This window comes from Rhinopithecus roxellana, chromosome 12 (assembly GCF_007565055.1).
Source record: "Rhinopithecus roxellana isolate Shanxi Qingling chromosome 12, ASM756505v1, whole genome shotgun sequence".
Lineage (NCBI taxonomy): Eukaryota > Metazoa > Chordata > Mammalia > Primates > Cercopithecidae > Rhinopithecus > Rhinopithecus roxellana.
Genome location: NC_044560.1, coordinates 5,226,508 through 5,249,980, shown reverse-complemented (window position 1 = coordinate 5,249,980; position 23,473 = coordinate 5,226,508). Strand labels below are relative to the sequence as shown.

The following is a 23,473-nucleotide window of genomic DNA, read 5'->3' as shown; positions in this document are numbered from 1 at the left end:
AATACCAAAAAATACAAGCATACTCGTCTATAGTCTTACTGCCACCCCACCCTGCACCAGAGAAAACCACTGTTTCCTTGTTGGAGTATCCTCCCCCAAACCCCTCAGAGAGAATTCTATCTGTATCTTTTATTTATTATTTATTTTTTATTTCATTTTTGTGAGATGGAGTCTTACTCTGTTGCCCAGGCTGGAGTGCAATGATGCAATCTCGGCTCACTGCCACCTACGCCTCCCGGGTTCAAGCAATTCTTCTGCCTCAGCCTCCCAAGTAGCTGGGACTACAGGTGTGCGCCACCATGCCCAGCTAATTTTTTTTTTTTTTTTTTTTTTTTTTTTTTTTTTTTAGTAGAGACATGGTTTTGCCATGTTGGCCAGGCTGGTCTCGAACTCCTGACCTCAAGGGATCCACCTGCCTCAGCCTCCCAAAGCGCTGGGATTACAGGCGTCAGCCACTGTGCCCTGACCTGTGTCTGCACCTTGTAAAACTTTATTTTTATTGGCCGGGCGCGGTGGCTCAAGCCTGTAATCCCAGCACTTTGGGAGGCCGAGACGGGCGGATCACGAGGTCAGGAGATCGAGACCATCCTGGCTAACACGGTGAAACCCCGTCTCTACTAAAAACTACAAAAAACTAGCCGGGCGACGTGGCGGCGCCTGTAGTCCCAGCTACTCGGGAGGCTGAGACAGGAGAATGGCGTGAACCCGGGAGGCGGAGCTTGCAGTGAGCTGAGAGCCGGCCACAGCACTCCAGCCTGGGTGACAGAGCGAGACTCCGTCTCAAAAAAAAAAAAAAAAAAAAAAAAAAAAAAAAAAAAAAATTTATTTTTATTTATTAGTAAGTATTATTATAGACTTTGACATAAACATAACAATTGAATGTATATGTATTTCTCTGCTCTGATTCAAAATCCCACTAAAATGAAAGTAAAGGAATAAGAAAAAAATGTAAATTTTTTTTTTTTTTTTTCTGAGACAGAGTCTCGCTGTGTTGCCCAGGCTGGAGTGCAGTGGCACGATCTCGGCTCACTGCAAGCTCCGCCTCCTGGGTTTAGGCCATTCTCCTGCCTCAGCCTCCTGAGTAGCTGGGACTACAGGCGCCCGCCACCACGCCCGGCTAAATTTTTGTATTTTTAGTAGAGACAGGGTTTCACTGTGTTAGCCAGGATGGTCTCTATCGCCTGACCTCGTGATCCGCCCGCCTTGGCCTCCCAAAGTGCTGGGATTACAGGTGTGAGCCACCGCACCCGGCCGAAAAAATGTAAAAAAAAAAACAAAAAAAAAAACAGAAAAGTAAATGGTTGAGGAGGGTGGTATGAACAAAACCTTTTCAGGACAGGAAACCGATAGGCTAGTGGGAAGCTGAGTGGAAAATGTCGAACGTCTTGGGCTATGGGGGAAGCAGGTGGAAAAGGCAAAGGAATGGGAGCTTTGGGGATGGAGTTGCTTCGAAAGGTGGTATGTGCAGGATGGGCTGGAAGCAGGAAGATTACTTGATAGAGCATGGTAGGGTGATAGACCACCCACCCAGGCCACATAGCCAGATGGTTCCCTTCCCCACCCCAGCAGGTGGCAGGTTTCCGGCAGGCAGTGTTTCAGAGAGGTTGGCCCAGCCCAGGACAGGAGAGGAGTTTGTGTGTCGAGCAGTGAGACCATCTCCTGGGTGGCTTCCCGAATACCGCAGCTTCCGTACAGCCTCTGGGCAGTCCCTTGGAGAACTTCTGTCTGAGCAAACTGATCTCACAAAAAAAAAATAACTATCACATATTGACATTGAGGGGGACCTTGTTGAAAAGCCAGCTTGTTGCTAGGCACGGTGGCTCACACCTGTAATCCCAGTGCTTTGGGAGGCTGAGGGGGGAGGATCACTTGAGGCCGGAGTTTGAGACCAGCCTGGCCAACATGGCGAAACCCCATCTCTACTAAAAATACAAAAATTGGCCGGGCGCGGTGGCTCAAGCCTGTAATCCCAGCACTTTGGGAGGCCGAGACGGGCGGATCACAAAGTCAGGAGATCGAGACCATCCTGGTTAACATGATGAAACCCCATCTCTACTAAAAAATACAAAAAATTAGCCAGGTGAGGTGGCGGGCGCCTGTAGTCCCAGCTACTCGGGAGGCTGAGGCAGGAGAATGGTGTGAACCCGGGAGGCGGAGCTTGCAGTGAGCTGAGATCGACCACTGCACTCCAGCCTGGGTGACACAGCGAGACTCCGTCTCAAAAAAAAAAAAAAAATACAAAAATTACCTGGGCGTGGTGGTGCACACCTGTAATCCCAGCTACTTAGGAGGCTGAGGCGGGAGAATAGCTTGAACCTGGGAGGCGGAGGTTGCAGTGAGCCAAGATCGCGCCACTGCACTCCAGCGTGGGCGACAGAGTGAGACTCCGTCTCAAAAAATAAAGAAAGCCAGCTTATTGCTTTGTCTCTTCACACTGAAGCCTACTGAGCAACTAGCCCTACCTGTGTACAAGCAGGGTTAGTGCCTTTCCCTTAGATGTGAATGGGCAGCCAAGGGCCATCCCACATAGAATGAGATTTACAGGCTAGACGTGGTAGCTCAGGCCTGTAATCCCAGCACTTCGGGAGGCTGAGGCAGGAGGTTTGCTTAAGCCCAGGAGTTTGAGACCATCCTGGGCAACGTAGAGAAATCCTCTCTCTACATAAAATAAAAAACTAGCCAGGCATGGTGACACATGCTTGTAGTCCCAGCTACTTGGGAGGCTGAGGTGGGAGGATTGCTTGAGCCTGAGAGGTTGAGGCTGCAGTGAGCCGTGATCATATCACTGCACTCCAACCTGGGTGACAGAGTGAGACCCTGTCTCAAAAAAAAAAAAAAAAGAGAGAGAGAGAGACAGAGAGAGACTTCTAGTGTGAGAGACAGAGACCCAAACGAACAGAAAAAAAAAAAAAAATTGAGAAGTCACAAACATGGTTGTTTGGGGAAAAAAGGCACATTCATAAAATAATAAGCTCATAGGTATTAAGATAGCAGAAGTAAAAATAGCAGAAGTAAAAATTTCAACAGAAGAGTTGGAAGAGGGAAAAACCAATTTCCAGAAAGTAGAACACAAAGACTTAAGAGATGGAAAATAGGAAAGAAAATATAGAAAAAATTGACTTCAGTCCAGGAGACCCAACATGCACCACATAGGAACTCAAGAAAAAAAGGCAAGAGAAACAGAGGAAGGAAAAGTATATAGGAAACCATTCTAGAACTGAAGGCATTTCTACTTTTTTTTTTTTTTTTTTTTTTTTTGAGGTGGAGCCTCGCTCTGTCTCCCAGGCTGGAGTGCAGTGGCCGGATCTCGGCTCACTGCAAGCTCCGCCTCCCGGGTTTACGCCATTCTCCTGCCTCAGCCTCCCGAGTAGCTGGGACTACAGGCGCCCGCCACTATGCCGGGCTAATTTTTTGTATTTTTAGTAGAGACGGGGTTTCACCGTGTTAGCCAGGATGGTCTCGATCTTCTGACCTTGTGATCCGCCCACATCAGCCGCCCAAAGTGCTGGGATTACAGGCGTGAGCCACCGCACCCGACTCAGCTTTGGACTTTTCAAAAGCAGCAGTAGAAACTACAAGACAGGCTGGGTGCAGTGGCTCACACCTGTAATCCAGCACTTTGGGAGGCTGAGGTGGGTGGACCACTAGGTCAGGAGTTCGAGACCAGCCTGGCCAACATGGTGAAACCCCGTCCCTACTAAAAATACAAAAATTAGCTGGCATGGTGGCATGTGCCTGTAATCCCAGCTACTTGGGAGGCTGAGGCAGTAGAATCACTTGAACCCAGGAGGTGGAGGCTGCAGTGAGCCAAGAGTGTGCTACTGCACTCTCCAGCTTGGGTGACAAAGCGAGACTCAGTCTCAAAAAAAAGAAAAGAAACTACAAGAAAATGGGTCAGTGCTTTTAAATTTCTGAGAATTAATTAATTCTGAGGGAAATTGTCATTCAAATGAAAAGTACATTAAAGACTTCTTTTTTTTGAGATAAGGTCTTTCTTTGTTACCCAGACTGGAGTGCAGCGGTGCGATCACGACTCACTGCAGCCTCAACCTCCTAGGCTCAAGCAATCCTCCTGCCTCAGCCCCCGAGCTGGGACTACATGTGTATGCCACCATGCCCAGCTAATTTTTTATCTTTTTTGTAGAGATAGGGTTTTGCCATGTTGCCCAGACTGGTCGCAAATTTCTGGGCTCAAGCGATCCACCCACCGTGGCCTCCCAAAGTGCTGAGATTACAGGCGTGAGCCACAGCGCCTGGCCCACAAACTCATTTTCTAAGGTAAGAAGTTAAAATTTGATGGTGGGGTGGCTCACGACTGTAATCCCAACACTTTGGAACCCAAGGCAGGAAGATCACTTGAGCCCCAGACAGGGCAACATAGGAAGACCTTGTCTCTATTTTCGTAAATTTTTTTTTAAATTTTGCCTGAGGTATAAAAACACAAAAATTGTAAATAAAAAATGGAAATACAGAGATAAATACTTAGAGAAGCAACTGAAATTATTGGGTGTGGTATATATGTGGAAATTGAGGTCAGAGGACTGCTACTTTGTACTGTAAGAGTTTTAGTTTTAATTAATTTAAAAAATCATGTACTTGATTTTTTAAATTAATTAAAATTAATTAATTACGGTGGCTCACGCCTGTAATCCCAGGACTTTGGGAGGCCAACGTGGGAAGATTGCTTGAGCCCAGGAGTTTGAGAACAGCCTGGGCAACATAGTGAGAACCCATCTCAAGACAACAAAAAGTGTATTTTATTATTATTTTTTTAACAACAAAAGAATTTAAATTAGCTGGGCATGGTGGTATGCACCTGTAGTCCCAGCTACTGGGGAGGCTGAGCTGAGAGGATCACTTGAGCTCAGGAGTTGAAGGCTGCAGTGAGCCATGATCACGCCACTGCACTGTAGCATAGGCAACAAAGTGAGACCCTGTCTCTAAAACAAAAAAAAAGCTGAGCGTGGTGGCTCACGCTTGTAATCCTAGCACTTTGGGAGACTGAGTGCTAGTCTTCCAACATGGCGAAACTCTGTCTCTACAAAAAATGCAAAGGAATAGCTGGGTGTAGTGGCATGCACCTGTAGTCACAGCTATTTGGGGAGCTGTGATGAGAGGATGGCTTGAGCCTGGAAGGCAGAGTGAACCGAGATTGCACCACTGCACTCCAGTCTGGGAAACAGAGCCAGACCTTGTCTCAAATAAGAAGAAGAAAAAAGAAATAAAACTATGTATTTGCATAACCTTCCTATAAAATTAAAATAATAAAGTTATTATGACATCCATATTCATTCATAACATTTCATTTTTTCTATGCTGCTTTTTTTTTTTTTTTTTTTTTTTTTTTTTTTTTTTGAGACGGAGTCTTGCTCTGCTGCCCAGGCTGGAGTGCAGTGGCCGGCTCTCAGCTCACTGCAAGCTCCACCTCCCGGGTTCACGCCATTCTCCTGTCTCAGCCTCCCGAGTAGCTGGGACTACAGGCGCCCGCCTCGTCGCCCGGCTAGTTTTTTGTATTTTTTAGTAGAGACGGGGTTTCACCGTATTAGCCAGGATGGTCTCGATCTCCTGACCTCATGATCCGCCCGTCTCGGCCTCCCAAAGTGCTGGGATTACAGGCTTGAGCCACCGCGCCCGGCCTTTTTTTTTTTTTTTTTGAGACGGAGTTTCACTCTTACAGCCCAGGCTGGTGTGCAATGGCACGATCTCAGCTCACTGTAACCTCCGCCTCCCAGGTTCACGGGATTCTCCTGCCTCACCCTCCCAAGTAGCTGGGATTACAGGCATGCGCCACCACGCCCAACTAATTTTGTGTTTTTAGTAGAGACAGGGTTTTGCTATGTTGGGCAGGCTGGTCTCGAACTCCCAACCTCAGGTGATCCACCTGCCTCGGCCTCCCAAAGTGCTGGGATTACAGGTGTGAGCCACCATGGCCGGCCTTTCTATGCTTTCTAAAATGCTTTATCAACAAACATATGTCACAATGATAAATGTGCACTTAATGTGTGGAATATTTGCAGTGTTGTGTAGTCTGCCCGGGTGTCATTTTGATGACTGTGTTCAGTTTCATTGAGTTAATTCATGTATTTAGACATTTCCTTATCACTTTCACAAATAATACCACAATGAATATCTTTGTGTATAGAGCTTTTTTGACTTTTGAATTGCTTCTTTAGGATAATCCCCAAATTCCCAAAGTTACCAGGTCTGAGGCCATGGATATTTCTTTCTCTTGATTTTGATGTGTAGTATCTGAGGCCTCCGCCTGGGTGCAGGCCTGTGGCCTCCCTGGTGGGCCGTGAACTAGGATGATGATGAGATGGTGGGAATAACATTTTTTTTTCAGGGTAGTTGGCTTATTTTTTTCTGATGGCAGCAGTAGAGATCAGAAATCTTTGTTTTGGAGGCCAGGCTCATGCTCATGATCCTAACACTTTCAGAGGCCGACGCAGGAGGATCACTAGAGCCCAGGAATTTGAGACCAGCCTGGGCAACATAGGGAGGCCCTGCCCTTACAAAATAAAGAAAGAAAGAAAGCTCTGCACAGTGATTTGTGTCTGTATTCCCAGCTACTTGGGAGGCTGAGGCGGGAGGATCTCTTGAGCTTGGGGGAGGTCAGGGCTACAGTGAGCTATGATGGTGACACTGTACTCCAGCCAGGGCGATAGAACGAGACCCTCTCTGCATCCCATGCCAAAAAAAGAGTAGGCTGCTGGGATGAGTTTGGGCATTTTGGGGCATGTGAGCCCAGCACGTCCCCTCATCAACCCAGCCCTGCCAGCTCTTGCCTGGGTCCTGCACACGTCTCCTCATTGCTTTCCTGCTTCCATTCTGGCCTCACTCCCTTCCATTTTCCCACAGCAGCCAAAGCCATCTTTGTAAAGCATAAAATCAGGCCGCCTCTGTCCTCTGCTTAAAACCCTCCAGTGATTTCTCCTTGCAGTGATAACCAAACCTGGACTCCTCACCATGGCTGCAGGGCTCTGCAGGGTCAGACTCACTGTCTCTCCCAGTCACCCCACTTCAGGCCCTTGACTTCAGGCACCTGCCTCCTGCCTCAGGGCCTTTGTTGTACTTTCTTTTTTTTTTTTTTTTTTTGAGATGGAGTCTGCTCTGTTGCCCAGGCTGGAGTGCGGTGGCGCGATCTCGGCCCACTGCAAGCTCCCCCTCCTGGGTTCACGCCATTCTCCTGCCTCAGCCTCCTGAGTAGCTGGGACTACAGGCGCCCGCCACCACGCCTGGCTAATTTTTTTGTATTTTTAGTAGAGATGGGGTTTCACAGTGTTAGCCAGGATGGTCTCGATGTCCTGACCTCGTGATCCGCCCGCCTTGGCCTCCCAAAGTACTGGGATTATAGGCGTGAGCCACCGCGCCCGGCCCCACTTTCTTTTTTTTTTTTTGAGATAGAGTCTCACTCTTGTTGCCCAGGCTGGAGTGCAATGGTACAATCTTGGCTCACTGCAACCTCTGCCTCCGAGGCTCAAGGATTCTCCTGCCTCAGCCTCCCAAGTAGCTGGGATTACAGGTGTGTGCTACCTTGCCTGGCTAATCTTTTGTGTTTTTAAATAGAGACAGGGTTTCACCTTATGGGCCAGGCTGGTCTTGAACTCCTGGCCTCGAGAGATTTGCCTGCCTCGGCCTCCCAAAGTGCTGGGATTACAGGTGTGAGCCACCACACCCAGCTTGGGCCTTTGGACTTTCTGTCCCCACTGCCCAGAACCCTATTTTGTGGCTCTTTGCTGGATCCTTCTCTCACTTGAGCCTCAACTTCAGAACGATCTCACCCGAGGACCCTTCCCTGACCTGCCATCCAAAGGACACGCTCCCTGCAAGCCCCTTGTTGTTATATTCGAGTGCTTTTACTACCTGAAACATCTTGTTTATCTATTTGTTTTCTTTTTAACTTATTTAATTTTAAAATATTTATTTATTTATTTTTGAGACAGAGTCTCACTCTGTTGCCCAGGCTGGAGTGCAGTGGCGTGATTTTGGCTCATTGCAACCTCCCCCTCCCCGGTTCAAGTGATTCTTGTGGCTCAACCTCCCAAGTAGCTGAGGTCAGATCCCTCAGATGTTCACAGCTGGGACGCTGTTCTTCAACCTTGGGCTCCAGAAAGAGGACCAAGGGGAACATTTCAGGACAGATTGTAAGGGTGGCGTGGTGTCCTGGAGAGAACCCCGTGTGCGGGAGGGCTCTGCTTCGCGCAGCTGTTTCTGTGGATCATGCTGGCCAGGAGGTGGGAAGGTGGAAGGAATTGTGTTCTTATCCTGTTTCCTTGGATATTTTATGAATGACTTAGATGTGGACACAGAAGTCATGCCTCAGGATTCTCGATGAGTCAGGAGGGATTGGTCACAGTCCATCATTCGATGATGCCACCCCAGCTTCCCTCTCTGTGTCTAGGCCATCTCACCTGCCCCCCGGCTCCACATCTGACTGTAGCCTGCTGACTCCACAGATCTGTCCCCAGCCCTCCGACTGGGGAGTTTGCCCCTGGCAGTCTTTACGTAGATGTTCATTAAGCAGCTGAGATTCATCTAGTCTAAAATGCGGCTCGGCTCCGGCTTTCTTTTCCCACCAGAAATCTCTTCCTTCCATGTCTCAGTACATTCCCACCACCACTCCCATCTCCCAAGCCCAAACCTGGCTGTCGTCCTCACTTCCTCCTGCACCGCCCCCAGGGGTCCCTCTGGTCTAAGTATGTCTGGATTCTGTTGCTCTCCAGTGCCGTCTCCTTCTGGGTCAAGCCACTGTCATTGGTGGCACCGGTCTCTTCCCCCGCCCCCCACTCCTCTTCGTCCCTGCTTCTCCGCAGTCCTTCCACACCGCAGCCAGCAGCATAGTTGTGGATGAGAATCACATCCCACACTCCCTCACCTAAAATCCTCCAGGGCTGCCGTAGGTGCCAGTCCTTGTTCTGAAGGCTGTGCAAAACCCAGCCCAGTTGAACTCTTCGACTTGCTCATGCCACACCCTCCCCTCCACGCCCACCACTCCCTGCTCCAGCTGTAGTGGCCAGTTCTGGGAGACTTGAGTCCCTTTCCCACGAGATCCCCAGCACCTTGTGTAATTTCTGGCACTTAATCAGGCTCTATAGATACTGGTGGGATAAATGAATCTACCTCAGACTGAGTGACAGAGACAAAACATCAAATCAAAGCTGGGCGTAGTGGCTCACGCCTGTAATCCTGGCACTTTGGGAGGCCAAGGTGGGCAGATCACCTGAGGTCAGGGGTTCAGGACCAGCCTGGCTGATGTGGCAAAACACTGTCTCTACTAAAAATACAAAAAATTAGCCAGGCAGGGTGGCAGGCCCCTGTAATCCCAGCTACTCAGGAGGCTGAGGCAGGAGAATCGCTTGAACCTGGGAGGTGGGGGTTGCAGCCAGCAGAGATCGCACCACTGCACTCCAGCCTGGGCGACAGAGCAAGACTCTGTCTTAAAAAAAAAAAAAAAATCCAATAAGATATGAGAGCCAATTATGTTCAGAAGATGAAATTACCAAGGATAATTGTGAATTCCTTCATTTCCATCAGGAAATTCATGTTCCTGTACAGGCAGGGAGAACCTGGCTTACTGTGAAAAATCCCTGGAGGGCTGGCAGCCAATGAGTTCAGTGCTGTGGCCACCAAAAATCTGCCTTGGGGTGAGAGTGGGGGAGCATGAAATACTTTTAGGCTAAACAAATAGGAGCTCGGTGCCCAGAACATTCTTCTACAGCTCGACCTGCCAGGCCCTGTCTGTAGCATCTTGTTTTTGTTTTTGGGGGGTTTTTTTTGGAGATGGAGTATCGCTCTGTTGCCCACTGCTGAAGTGCAGTGGTATGATCTTGGCTCACTGCGACTTCTGCCTCCTGGGTTCAAGTGATTCTCCTGCCTCAGCCTCCCAAGTAGCTGGGATTACAGGTGAGAGCCACCACGCCTGGCTAATTTTTGTATTTTTAGTAGAGATGGGGTTTCACCATGTTGGCCAGGCTGGACTCCAACTCCTGACCTCAGGTGATCTACCCGCCTTGGCCTCCCAAAGTGCTGCTCTGGAACATCTTGTTAGCTTGGAGTACCAAACTGTGGCCAAATGGTCTAAAAACTGTATCATAGGGAGAACAGTGAGTGGTTTGGGGAATGCCTGGGCTGAAGAGACGCCTTAGGGCCTGATGGGGCTGCCATCCAGTGGTCCTGTGGACTCCTCTGTGTGCCTCCAGAGGGCAGCACAGCGATCGGAGTTTGACTTAGAGGCAGGTTCACTTCCAAGGAAAAAACTTTTCTTTCCTTCTTTTTTTTTTTTTTTTTTTTTTTTTTTTTGAGACAGAGTTTCGCTCTTGCTGTCCAGGCTGCAGTGCAGTGGCGCCATCTCGGCCCACTGCAAACTCCGCCTCCCAGGTTCAAGCGATTTTCCTGCCTCAGCCTCCCGAGTAGCTGGGATTACAGGCATGTGCCACCACGCCCGGCTAATTTTTATATTTTTAGTAGAGACAGGATTTCACCATGTTGAGCTGGCTGGTCTCGAACTCCTGACTTCAAGTGATCCACCTGCCTCGGCCTCCCAAAGTGCTGGGATTACAGGCATGAGCCACCGTGCCCGGTCAGGGAAAAAACTTTTTAAACACTAGAAGTTTCTAAAAATGGAAGTGCAGCTGCAGTAATGAAAATAGATGTTTTTAGCTGTAAGTGGCCGAAAACTCAGCTCAAACTGCTGCAAGTTAAAAAAGGAACAAAGGCAGAGGGGGTTTATTGGCTGATAAGACTAAAGAGTCCAGGGATAGACCCTAGCTTCAGGCATGGCTGGATCCAGGGAATCAAAGTTCGTCCTCAGGACCCAGGCTTGTACTGTCTGCTTTAGCCCCCCTTTCCTCTGTGTTGGTCTCTTCTCAGGTTTTGCCCCTAAAGACAGCAAACAGTTGCTAGCAGCTCTAGGTAGACAGTCCGTCATTTCTGCTACCCCAAGAAGAAATCCCAGAGAAGCCTAAATGTCAAAACCCATTGGACTGACTTGATAGTCATATGGAACCCTATAGTCAGGGAGATAACATGCAGTGATTGGCTGGGCCTAAGTCTCATTCCCACCTCCAAGCCAATCCCCATGGCCCGGGCAAACTCAGGCCCCTGATTGGCTGTGTCTGAGTCTCAGGCTATCCAGGTAGCTAGGAGTGAAGTCAGCTTATCAGAACCACTTGGACTGAGTATGTTGAGTTTTTGAAAAGTCCCCAGCTCCCAGATTTAAAAAAAAAAACAAAAACATAAAGTTACCAGTACCCAGGAGCCTCCCATGCGCCCTTCTAGTCACTCTCCCCCCAAACCTGGGGTAACCCCTATTTCTTCTTCTTCTTTTTTTTTTTTTTTTGAGACGGAGTCTCGCTCTGTCGCCCAGGCTGGAGTGCAGTGGCCAGATCTCAGCTCACTGCAAGCTCCGCCTCCTGGGTTTACGCCATTCTCCTGCCTCAGCCTCCCAAGTAGCTGGGACTACAGGCGCCCGCCACCTCGCCCAGCTAGTTTTTTTTTTTTTTTTTTTTTTTTTTTTTTGTATTTTTTTAGTAGAGACGGGGTTTCACCGTGTTAGCCAGGATGGTCTCGATCTCCTGACCTCGTGATCCGCCCGTCTTGGCCTCCCAAAGTGCTGGGATTACAGGCTTGAGCCACCGCGCCCGGCCCCCTATTTCTTCTTTTGCCACCATAGATTTATTAATTCTGCCTCTGTTTGTTTCTTTGTACAGCTGGAGTCATGAGCACAGATTTTTTTTGTGGGCAGCTTCTTTTGCCCAGCTTTATGTGTGTGAGACTCATTGATACTGTTGTGTGGACTTGTAGACTGTTCGTTCTCATTGCTATATAACATTATGCTCAGAGAGAGTGCCACACATCATTTTGCTATTCCTCATTCTGTTGATGTGCATTTGGGAAGTTTCCGCTTCGGAGCCATCATGAATAGTGATGCCATAGATACTCTTGCCTGTGTCTTTTGCTAAATATACATGTATTTGAATTTCTCTGGAGTGTATACTTAGGAGCGGAATTGCTGAGTCCTAGGGCATAGGCATGTTCAACTTTAGTAGATACTGCCAAATGGTTTTCCAAAGTGGTGGTTCTGGTTTGCATTCTTGGGACATTTCCGAAGTCCCTGTACTCACTGTCATCTCTGTCCCATATATACTGGAGAGCTGTGGCTCTGGGCTTCATTCAGGGAAGAGTTAGGGCTGGTTGGCCACTGGGCTAGAGAGAGGTTCTTGGCTCAGAGAGAGGGAAGGCACTTCCACTTTCTCCTGTCCTGTCTAGTGGTGACAGGACCTGGCATTTGATGTCCTGTGCAGAACAGTCTGAGACTTTCTCTATTAGGAATGAGGTTTTCTGTGAACGTATTTCCCTGTATCCCATTTAGGTAAGGTGTAGTTGAAGACTTCATTTCCAGAGTGCTAAGGGGCAGGAGAGTGAGGGGTGTGTTTTCCTGGAACCCAGGCTGTGGGTTGGAGTCCCTGGGAGCTCATGCCTCATGTGTTCATCTTGGGCCTCACCAGACTGAGTGGTCAAAGCTGCCCCTGACTTTCCAAGCATGGTCAAAGCCCATTTCATATCGTAAGTGGATTCTCCAGGATTCCTGACTCTCTCCCAAGTCGTTTTTTTGTTTTGTTTTGTTTTTGAGACAGGGGCTCACTCTGTTGCCCAGGCTGGAGTGCAGTGGCACGATCTCAGCTAACTGCAACCTCCACTTCCCTGGCTCAAGCAATCCTCCAGCCTCAGCCTCCCTAGTAGCTGGGACTACAGGTGTGAGCCACCATGCCCGGCTAATTTTTATATTTTGTTTAGAGACGGGGTTTTGCCATGTTTCGCAGGCTGGTCACCAACGCCTGAACTGAAAGTGATCCACCTGCCTCAGCCTCCCAAAGTGCTGGGATTACAGGCGTGAGCCACCATGCCTAGCCGACCCCCCAAGTTTTGAAACAAAAGGAAGACTTTGGTCTGGCCATTCTCAGCAAGAGGAACCCAAAGTAGGATGTGGTTTTGCAATCAGAGGAAGTGGCAATCAGCAGTGGCAGCGCCTAGAGATGTGGAGCTCTCGCTCCTCAGGGCAGCTGGGGTCCAGCTGACGGTGAGGCCTGGGCCCAGCCAGTGCTGCCACCCAAAGAACACCTGCCTTAAACCAAATATTTCTTTTCAACTATTTTTACAAGTCTTTTAAATCCAAGAGAATGTGATCTTTAAGTAGAGAAGTCTTTTCTTAAAGAATAAAAATCATAAATCATAAAGGCAAAGATTGATAATTTGACTACATCAACATTAAAAACTTCTACTCACCAGGCTGGGCGTGATGGCTCATGCTTGTAATGCCAGCACTTTGGGAGATGAGGCCAGTGGATCACTTGAGTTTGGGACTAGTCCCTACTAAAAACATATATTTTTTAAAAGTCTCTGTTAAAAATACAAAAAAAAAAAAAAAAAAAAAAGGATGTAGTGGCACATGCCTGTAGTCCCAGCTACTTGGGAGCCTGAGGTTGGGAGGACCACCTGAGCCCGGGAGGTTGGGGCTGCAGTGAGCTGTGATTGCGCCACTGCACTCCAGCCTGGATGACAGAGTGAGACTCTGTCTCCTAAAACAAAACAAAACAAAACAACAACAAAAAACCTTCTACTCACTAAAAATACACCATAAGCAAAGCAAAAAGGTGACTCAGAACATATTTTCCACTCATTCCATCAACAGAGGAATGGAATCTAGAATATATAAAGAAATCCTACAAACCATTAAGAAAAATAAGTAACCCCACAGGAAAATGGGCCAAGGTTATATTAAGTAGGCTATTTGCAGAAAATAAAGGTTTTATGGAAAATCAGGGAAATGCAAATTAAAACAAGAGATAATTTCATTCACATCAGATTGGCAAAAATGAGTACATTTGACAATACCAAGTGTTGACGAAGATCTAGAGACTGATCACCATACCATGGTTCTGGGATTGCTGACAGGCACCACCGCCTTAGGGACAATGTGGTGATATTTAGTAAAGTTAATGATGTGGTTATACCTATCATAGGTGATGCCACATGTGACTCTTGAGACTTGAAATGTGGATAGTGTGAGGAATGGAATTTTAAAACATTTAATTTAATTTAAAATTGCTGTATGATTCATTTATTGGATTTTTTTTTTTTTTTTTTTTTTTTTTTTTTTTTTTGGGGGGTAGAGACAGAGTTTTGCCATGTTGCTCAGGCTGGTCTCAAACTCAAGCAATCCACCTGCTTTGGCCTCCCAAAGTGCTGGGATTACAGGAACGAACCACTGCGCCCAGCCTTAAGTGTGTTTAGAACAAACTGGGTCTGGCTAGGAGCTCACACCTGTAATGCCAGCACTTAGAGAGGCCGAGGTGGGAGGATCACTTGAGCCCAGGAGTTTGAGACCAACCTGGGCAACATAGCAAGAACCTGTATCAAAAAAAAAAAAAAAATTAGCAGGGCATGGTGGCACAAGCTTGTAGTCCCACCTACTCAGGAGGCTGAGGCTGGAGGATCGCTGGAGTCCAGGAGTTGGAGTGTTCAGTGAGCTATGATTGGGCCACTGTACTCCAGCATGGGCAACAGAGTGAGACCCTGTCTCAACAGAAAAGAAAAAAAAAAAAAGAAAGAAAACAACCTGGGTCTGTGAATCTACTTTTCACCTGTAGATTGTATAAAATCTACAATGAGATCAAGTATATCTGATGATAGATAGTCTAGAAATGAAATTGCACTATACTCCAAATTTAAAACGCACACCAGATTTCAAAGACCCGATACCAAAATAAATGTCAAAATATCTCATTAGTAATTTTCTCTATTGATTATGTGTTAAAATGACTACCTTTTGGATATATTGGGTTAAATAAAATACATAATGGAGCTTCATTTTATCTGTGCCTTTTCACTCTTTTTGGGTTTTTTTTTTTAATTTCTTTTCTTTTTTTTTTCTTTTTTTTTGAGACATGATCTTGCTGTGTTGCCAAGCTGGCATGCAATGAGCCATCATAGCATCTCAAACTCCCAGGCTCAAGTGAGCCTTCTACCTCAGCTTCCAAGTAGCTGGGGATACAGGCACGCTCCACCATGCTTGGCTAATTTTTAATTTTTTTTTTTAGAGAGATGGGCTCTCACTATGTTGCCCAGGCTAGTCTCTAACTCTTGGCCTCAAGTGATCCTCCTACCTTGGCCTCCCAAAGCACTGGGATGACAGGCATGAGCCACCTTAAGCCCAGCCTTTTCACTCTTTTTAAAATGGCTTCTGGTAAGCTGGACATGACATGTGTGGTTCCCCTTGTCTTTTTCTTGAGCCCCCAACACTAAGCACTCTCAGATGAGCACAGGGCGATGTATTCAAGAACATACATTGTAGCATCGTTAAAAGTAACCAAGAGAAGTAGAAACCAGCCTTCAGTCTTCAACAAGAGAGAGGGTAAATAAACTGTGGTTTCTTTTTTTTTTTTTTCTTGAGTGTTACATTTTTCCTTTTTCTTCATGTAACTTTTATTTTAAGTTCAGGGGTACCTTGCAGGTTTGTTATATAGGTAAACTTGTGGCATGGGGATTTGTCATACAGATGATGTCGTCACCCAGGTGTTAAGCCTAGTACCCATGAGTTATTCTTTGTGATCCTCTCCCGACTCCCACCCTCCACCCTCAGGCCCCAGTGTGTGCTGTTCCCCTCTGTGTGTCCATGCGTTCTCATCATTTAGCTCCCACTTATAGGTGAGACCATATGGTGTTTGGTTTTCTGTTACTACATTAGTTGGCTGAGGATAATGGCCTCCAGCTCCATCCATGTTCTTGCAAAGGACATGATCTCTTCTAATTGTGGCTTCTTTACACAGTGAAATATTGTGCAAGAGATAAAACAAATGAACTAAAGCCATGTTTGTCTGCCTGGGTAAATCTAAAGAACAGCACAGTGAGGGCCGGGTGTGGTGGCTCACGCCTGTAATCCCAGAACTTTGGGAGGCCAAGGCAGGCGGATCATGAGGTCAGGAGATCGAGACCATCCTGGTTAACACAGTGAAACCTCATCTCTACTAAAAATACCAAAAAATTAGCCAATGTGGTGGCGGGTGCCTGTAGTCCCAGCTATTCGAGAGACTGAGGCAGGAGAATAGTGTGAACCCAGGAGGCAGAGCTTGCAGTGAGCTGAGACTGTGCCACTGCACTCCAGTCTGGGTGACAGAGCGAGACTCCATCTCAAAAAAAAAAAAAAAAAAAAGGGCCGGGTGTAGTGGCTCACGCCTATAATCCCAGCACTTTGGGAGGCCGAGGTGGGCGGATCACAAGGTCAGGATATTAAGACCATCCTGGCTAACACCATGCAACCCCTGTCTCTACTAAAAAATACAAAAATTAGCCGGTGTGGTGGCGGGCACCTGTAGTCCCAGCTACTCGGGAGGCTGAGGCAGGAGAATGGTGTGAACCTGGGAGGCAGAGCTTGCAGTGAGCCGAGATCCCTCCACTGCACTCCAGCCTGGGCAACAGAGCAAGACTCCATCTCAAAAAAAAAAAAAAAAAAAACAGCACAGTTAGTGACCAAAGCAGGTTGCAGAAGACTCTGTGTATACATGCAGACTTTCTGTTTGTTTGTTTGTTTGTTTGAGACAGAGTCTCACTCTGTCGTCCAAGCTGAGTGCAGTGGCACAATCTCTGCTCACTGCAACCTCTGCCTCCTGGGTGGGTTCAAGCGATTGTCATGCCTCAGCCTCCCGAGTAGCTGGGATTACAGGCATGGACCACCGCACCCAGCTAATTTTTGTATTTTTAGTAGAGACAGGATTTTGCCATGTAGGCCAGGCTGGTCTCGAACTCCTGGCCTCAAGTCATCTACCCGTGTCAGCCTCCCAAAGTGCTGGAACTGCAGGTGTAAGCCACCATGCCTGACTGTACGCAGAGTTAAAGCACACAGTAGTACTGGGAATTGGATGTGGATACGTGTTGGTATAATAAAAATATAAAAACATGCATGGAGGCCGGGCCCAGTGGCTCATGCCTGTCATCCCAGCACTTTGGGAGCCCAAGACAGGTGGATCACTTGAGGTCAGGAGTTTGAGACCATCCTGGCCAACATGGTGAAACCCTGTCTACTAAAAATACAAAAATTAGGGCCAGGCGTGGTGGCTCACGCCTGGATCACGAGGTCAGGAGATTGAGACCATCCTGGCTAACACGGTGAAACCCTGTCTCTACTAAAAATACAAAACATTAGCCAGGCGTGGTGGTGCGCACCTGTAGTCCCAGCTACTCGGAGGCTGAGGCAGGAGGATGGTGTGAACCTGGGAGGCAGAGCTTGCAGTGAGCCGAGATCGCGCCACTGCACTCCAGCCTGGGCAACAGAGTGAGACTCCGTCTCAAAAAAAAACCAAAAAAAATTAGTTGAACGTAGTGGCAGGTGCCTGTAATCCTAGCTACTTGGGAGGCTGAGGCAGGAGAATCGCTTGAACCCAAGAGCTGAGATTGCGCCACTGTACTCCAGTCTGGGCTACAGAGCAAGACTCTGTTTCAACAAAACAAAACAAAAAACATGTATGGAAATGATAATCAGACTCCAGGTACTGCTAACCTGCAGTGGAGTAGGCTAGAGGTGGGGAAGGGAGAAGGGGACCTGGAAGAGGGGGTTCACCAGGTCCTTTGTGTTTGTAACATTTTGTTACTGAGGGTGGGTATGACTGGAGGGTTTGGTATGAAATTTTTTTTTTTTTTTTTTTGAGACGGAGTTTTGCTCTTGTTGCCTAGGCTGGAGTGCAGTGGTACGATCTCAGCTCACTGCAACCTCCAACTCCTAGGTTCAAGCGATTCTCCTGTGTCAGCCTCCTGCGTAGCTAGGATTATAGGCATGCACCACCATGCCTGGCTAATTTTTTATTTTTAGTAGAGACAGGGTTTCATCATATTGGTCAGGCTGGTCTTGAACTCATGACCTTAGGTGATCTGCCTGCCTGGGCCTCCCAAAGTGCTGGGATTACAGGCATGAGCCACTGCGCCCAGCCTGATTGGAATATTTTAACCAATTATTAGATGACCAAAGCCATTTTTAAGCCTTTTGGTTTCTGGTCAGAAAGTGTCAAAGAGGCTGGGTGTGGTGGCTCATGCCTGTAATCCCAGTAGTTTGGGAGGCCAGAGTGAGAAGATCCCTTGAACCTAGGAGTTCAAGACCAGCCTGGGCAATATAGTGAGACTGTCTCCACAAAACAGTTAAAAATTAGCCAGGTTTAGTGGTACGCACCAGTAGGCCCAGCTACTTGGGAGGGTGAGATGGGAACATCTCTTGAACCTAGGAATTTCTGTTACAGTGAGCTATGATGGCACCACTGTACTCCAGTTGGTGCAACAAATTGAGATCCTGCTTCAAAAAATTATTTCACAGCTGGGTATGGTGGCTCATGCCTGTGATCCCAGAACTTTGGGCGGCTGAGGTGGGCGGATCACTTGAAGTCAGGAGTTCAAGACCAGTCTGGCCAACATGGTGAAACCTTGTCTCTACGAAAGTATAAAAATTAGCCAGATGTGGAAACACATGCCTGTAATTCCAGCTACTTAGGAGGCTGAGGCAGGAGAATCTCTGGAACCAGGAGGCAGAGATTGCAGTGAGCCCAGGTAGTGCCACTGCACTACAGCCTGGGTGACAGAGCAAGACTCTGGCTCAATCAGTCAATCAATCAGTCAATAAAAATGTATTTCTAAGAACTGCAGCCTTCGGCCTCTCAGGTCTCAGGATCCCTGACCAGCTGTCCTGCCGTCTCCCTTCTGTGCCAGCTGGTGGCCATGACTGGGTTTCGTGGATGTGTGTTCCTGAGGAAAGATGGTTTGCTGTGAGTGCTGCTGTGGGGAGGACATGCAGTGTCTGCCTGGGAGAAGAGGCAGCTGAGGCCGTGGCTCAGAGTGGTAGGAGCCACAAGCCACCCTGGGCAGGACGAAGCCCTGAGGGAGGCGAGCTTTTTGTGCCCGCAGGTCGGGAACTCACTGCTGAGCTTCCTGCCGTCCAAGGACCCCACTGTTTTCCAGGGAGTCCCTTCCAAAGGCCTCACCCAGCCCAGCTGAGGTAGCTCATTTTGCCATTGCTTCATTTTTAGGACCACTGGCATCTGGGAAGTAACAGCGCAGGATGCCCCCTGGGGTGGACTGCCCCATGGAATTCTGGACCAAGGAGGAGAATCAGAGCGTCGTGGTTGACTTCCTGCTGCCCACAGGGGTCTACCTGAACTTCCCTGTGTCCCGCAATGCCAACCTCAGCACCATCAAGCAGGTACAGCCTCCATCCGGTCCTCAGACCTTGGTGCTCAGAGAGAGAGAGAGAGAGAGAGAGAGAGAGAGACAGACAGACAGACGGACAGACAGATGGACAGATGCATTGCTTTTCAGACTTGGGATCCTCAGATGAGAATTTTAAGAGATAAATAATGGGGTTTTTGTATGTGTGTGTTTTTTTTGAGATGGAGTTTCGCTCTTATTGCCCAAGTTGGTGTGCGATGGCGCAATCTCGGCTCACCACAACCTCCAACTCCCGGGTTCAAGCGATTCCTCCACCTCAGCCTCCTGAGTAGCTGGGATTACAGGCATGCGCCATCATGCCCGGATAATTTTGTGTTTTTAGTAGAAATGGGGTTTCTCCATGTTGGTCAGGCTGGTCTCAAACTCCCGACCTCAGGTGATCCTCCCGCCTGGGCCTCCCAAAGTGCTGAGATTACAGGCGTGAGCCACCGCGCCCGGCCAATAATGGTGTTTTTTGTTTTTGAGATGGTCTCGCTCTGTCACCCAGGCTGGAGTGCAGTGGCATGATCTCAGCTGACTGCAACCTCCGCCTCCCAGGCTCAAGCAATTCTTGTGCCCCAGCCTCCTGAGTAGCTGGGACCACAGGCACGTGCCATCACACCCAGCTAATTTTTTTTTTTTTGTATTTTTTGTAGAGATGGGGTTTCACCATGTTGCCCAGGCTAGAATGTGCCATCATATTTGAAACCACACTCCATCCTAAGGCTGCCTAAGTGGTTTACAGGTCTTTTGTCTTTAAAGCTGTTGCCATAGTAAACAACATCTTTTTTTTTTTTTTTTTTTTTTTTTTTTAAGATGGAGTCTTGCTCTGTCGCCCAGGCTGGAGTGCAGTGGCGCGATCTCGGCTCACTGCAAGCTCTGCCTCCTGGGTTCACGCCATTCTCCTGCCTCAGCCTCCCGAGTAGCTGGGACTATAGGCTAATTGTAAACAACATCTTTGGAAAGAGATTTTGGTTTGTTGAATACTCTTCAGGATGGACTACTGAGTCAAAGGATAAAATACGTGGATGATATTTGGTGGATATTGTCTTGTGACCAAAAGGGCTTGTGCCCCTTACTAAGCATGGGACTTAAGGGATTATGCATTAGGCTGTGGGAGGGCAGGACCTTATCCCAGAATTTTATTTTATTTTTATTTTTTGAGACAGGGTTTCACTCTGTTGCCCAGGCTGGAGTGCAGTGGTGCGATCTTGGCTCACTGCAACCAACCTCTGCCTCCCGGGTTCAAGCGATTTTCCTGCTTCAGCCTCCCAAGTAGCTGGGACTACAGGCACGTGCCACCGTGCCCAGCTGATTTTTGTATTTTTAGTAGAAACGGGATTTCGCTATGTTGGCCAGGCTCGTCTCAAACTCCTGACCTCAAGTGATCTGCCTGCCTCGGCCTCCCAAAGTGCTGGGATTACAGCCATGAGCCATTGCACCTGGCCCTTATCCCAGAATTTTAAAAGCTATAATTGGGAGCAGGGAAAACAAACAAAAGAAGTAATGGATCATCTTTGAGTTTTTTCTTCTTCTCTTTCTGGGAGATGTCTTTAAAAATTAAGTTTCTTTTTCCTTCTATTGGAAGAATAATATGGACATTACAATTTAGGAAAAGGCTGGGCATGGTGGCTCGTGCCTATAATCCCAGAACTTTCGGAGGCTAAAGCAGGAGAATTGCTTGAGCCCAGGAGTTCAAGACCAGCCTGGGCAACATGACAAAACCCTGCCTCTACAGAAAATAAAAAATAAAAAAATTAGCCAGGGCCAAGCATGGTGGCTCACATCTCTTATCAGCACTTTGGGAGGTGGAGGTGGGTAGGTCACCTGAGGTCAGGAGTTTGAGACCATCCTGGCCAACATGGTGAATCCTCATCTCTACTAAAAATACAAAAAATTAGCCAGGCATGGTGGTGGATGCCTGTAATCCCAGCTACTCAGGAGGCTGAGGCAGGAGAATTGCTTGAACCTGGGAGGTGGAGGTTGCAGTGAACCGAGATCGGGCCATTGCATTCCAGCCTGGGCAACAAGAGCAAAACAATGTCTCAAAAAAAGAATTAGCCTGTGTGGTGACATGTGCCTGTAATCCTAGCTACTCAGGAGGCTGAGAGGCAGGAGGATCACTTGAGCCTGGGAGTTTGAGGCTGCAGTGAGCCGTGATCCGCCACTGCACTCCAGCCTGAGTGACAGAGTTTACCCCGTCTGTAAAATACAAAAATAAATAAACAAAAACGAACACAAATAAAAAATAAAATGTAGGAAAAGAAGAAAAAGTGGAAAAAGGAAAAAAATTACCTCTGATCCAGCCATATGAGACAGCCACAGTGAATACTTTGGCTATTGCCTGTTTTCTCCTCTATGTACAGTGTTGTTTTTTGTGATAATTCTGATTATGACCTTTCATATCTTTTTTTTCTGAGTTAACGATATAACATCTTATTCATGTTATTAACTTTATATAGATACCATTGTATTTTATTTTGCTTGAGAAGGATCTCACTTTGTTGCCCAGGCTGGAATGCAGTGGCATAATCCTAGCTCCTCTGCAGCCTTGACCTCCTGGGCTCAAGCGATCTTCCCATCTTAGCCTACTGAGTAGCTGGGACTACAGGCATACACCACCACGCCTGGCTAATTTTATTTATTTATTTATTTTTGTAGCGGTAAGACCTTGCCATGTTGCCCAAGCTACAGATATCATTTTAGTTTTTTATTTTTATACTTTTTTTTTTTTTTTTTGAGATAGGGTCTTGCTCTGTCATCCAGGCTGCAGTGCAGTGGCATGATCACATCTCACGGCAGCCTCAGCCTCCTGGACTCAAATGATTCCCCCACCTCAGCCTCCTGAGTAGCTGGGACTACAGGTGCATGCCAGCATAACCAGCTAATTTTTTTATTTTTTGTATAGATGGAGTCTTACTATGTTTTTTTTTGTTTGTTTGTTTTGTTTTGTTTTGTTTTTGAGACGGAGTCTCACTCTGTCGCCGGGGCTGGAGTGCAGTGGCCAGATCTCAGCTCACTGCAAGCTCCGCCTCCCGGGTTCACGCCATTCTCCTGCCTCAGCCTCCTGAGTAGCTGGGACTACAGGCGTCCGCCACCTCACCCGGCTAGTTTTTTGTATTTTTTAGTAGAGACGGGGTTTCACAGTGTTAGCCAGGATGGTCTCGATCTCCTGACCTCGTGATCTGCCCGTCTCGGCCTCCCAAAGTGCTGGGATTACAGGCTTGAGCCACCGCGCCCGGCCGGAGTCTTACTATGTTGCCCAGGCTGGCCATGATCTCCTGTGCTCAAGTGATCCTCCCACCTCAGCCTCCCAAAGTACTGGGATTACAGGAGTGAGCCACCGCACCTGACCTAGATGTCATTTTAAATCAGTCTTATTTTTCCACTTACAGAGCTGTGCATGTGGGTTATTATAATGCAAACAGTGCAGAGGCATAGCATACACATCTCGATTTGGTCCCGATTCTTCATATTTGTATTTATCCCAGGGGCCAGATAGTAAATATTTTAGCGGTTGCTGGCTGGCTCTGTTATCTGTTATGATGATTCAGTCTTGCCACTATAGGACAGGAGCAGCCCTGCGTGATATGTAAATGAAGGGGCGTGGCTTTGTGGGGTTAACCAAGTGGCAGGTGGATTTGACCAGGAAAACGGTGGTTTACTAACCCCTGGCCTATGTTAATCAGTATGTTTATTAGGGTTTTTGTGTTTTGTTTTTGTTTTTTTTTTTTGAGATGGAGTCTCGCTCTGTCGCCCAGGCTAGAGTGCAGTGGCCGGATCTCGGCTCACTGCAAGCTCCGCCTCCCGGGTTTACGCCATTCTCCTGCCTCAGCCTCCCAAGTAGCTGGGACTACAGGCGCCCGCCACCTCGCCCAGCTAGTTTTTTTTGTATTTTTTAGTAGAGACGGGGTTTCACCGTGTTAGCCAGGATGGTCTCGATCTCCTGACTTTGTGATCCGCCCGTCTTGGCCTCCCAAAGTGCTAGGATTACAGGTGTGAGCCACCGCGCCCGGCCTGTTTTGTGTTTTAATGGAAATGGGCTTGACTCACACCTGCTGCTCTAGATCTTGGGGTTTTCCCCTCACTTAATGACATACCTTGGACCCCTCCAGGCCAGCACATAGAGCTGCTACACAGTCCCTAGACTGTCACAGCTTGGCACCATCTCACTGCTTGACAGACCATAGTTAGCCGTTGCCCTTGGTAGCAACACTGGGAACTTTCCTCC

The 23,473-nt window shown here is 47.8% G+C and overlaps 1 protein-coding gene across 8 annotated transcripts in view; it reads left to right on the top strand.

Annotated features, from left to right (window-relative positions):
• PIK3CD (phosphatidylinositol-4,5-bisphosphate 3-kinase catalytic subunit delta) overlaps positions 1–23,473 on the top strand; it is a 97,815-nt gene that overhangs the window by 59,394 nt on the left and 14,948 nt on the right. For all 8 annotated transcript variants that reach the window (XM_030942451.1, XM_010364180.2, XM_030942450.1 and 5 more), the window contains one exon: positions 19,065–19,237. In XM_030942451.1, coding sequence (XP_030798311.1) covers positions 19,097–19,237 — 141 coding nt within the window. In that variant the 5' untranslated portion in view covers positions 19,065–19,096. The remainder of the gene's footprint in view (positions 1–19,064; positions 19,238–23,473) is intronic.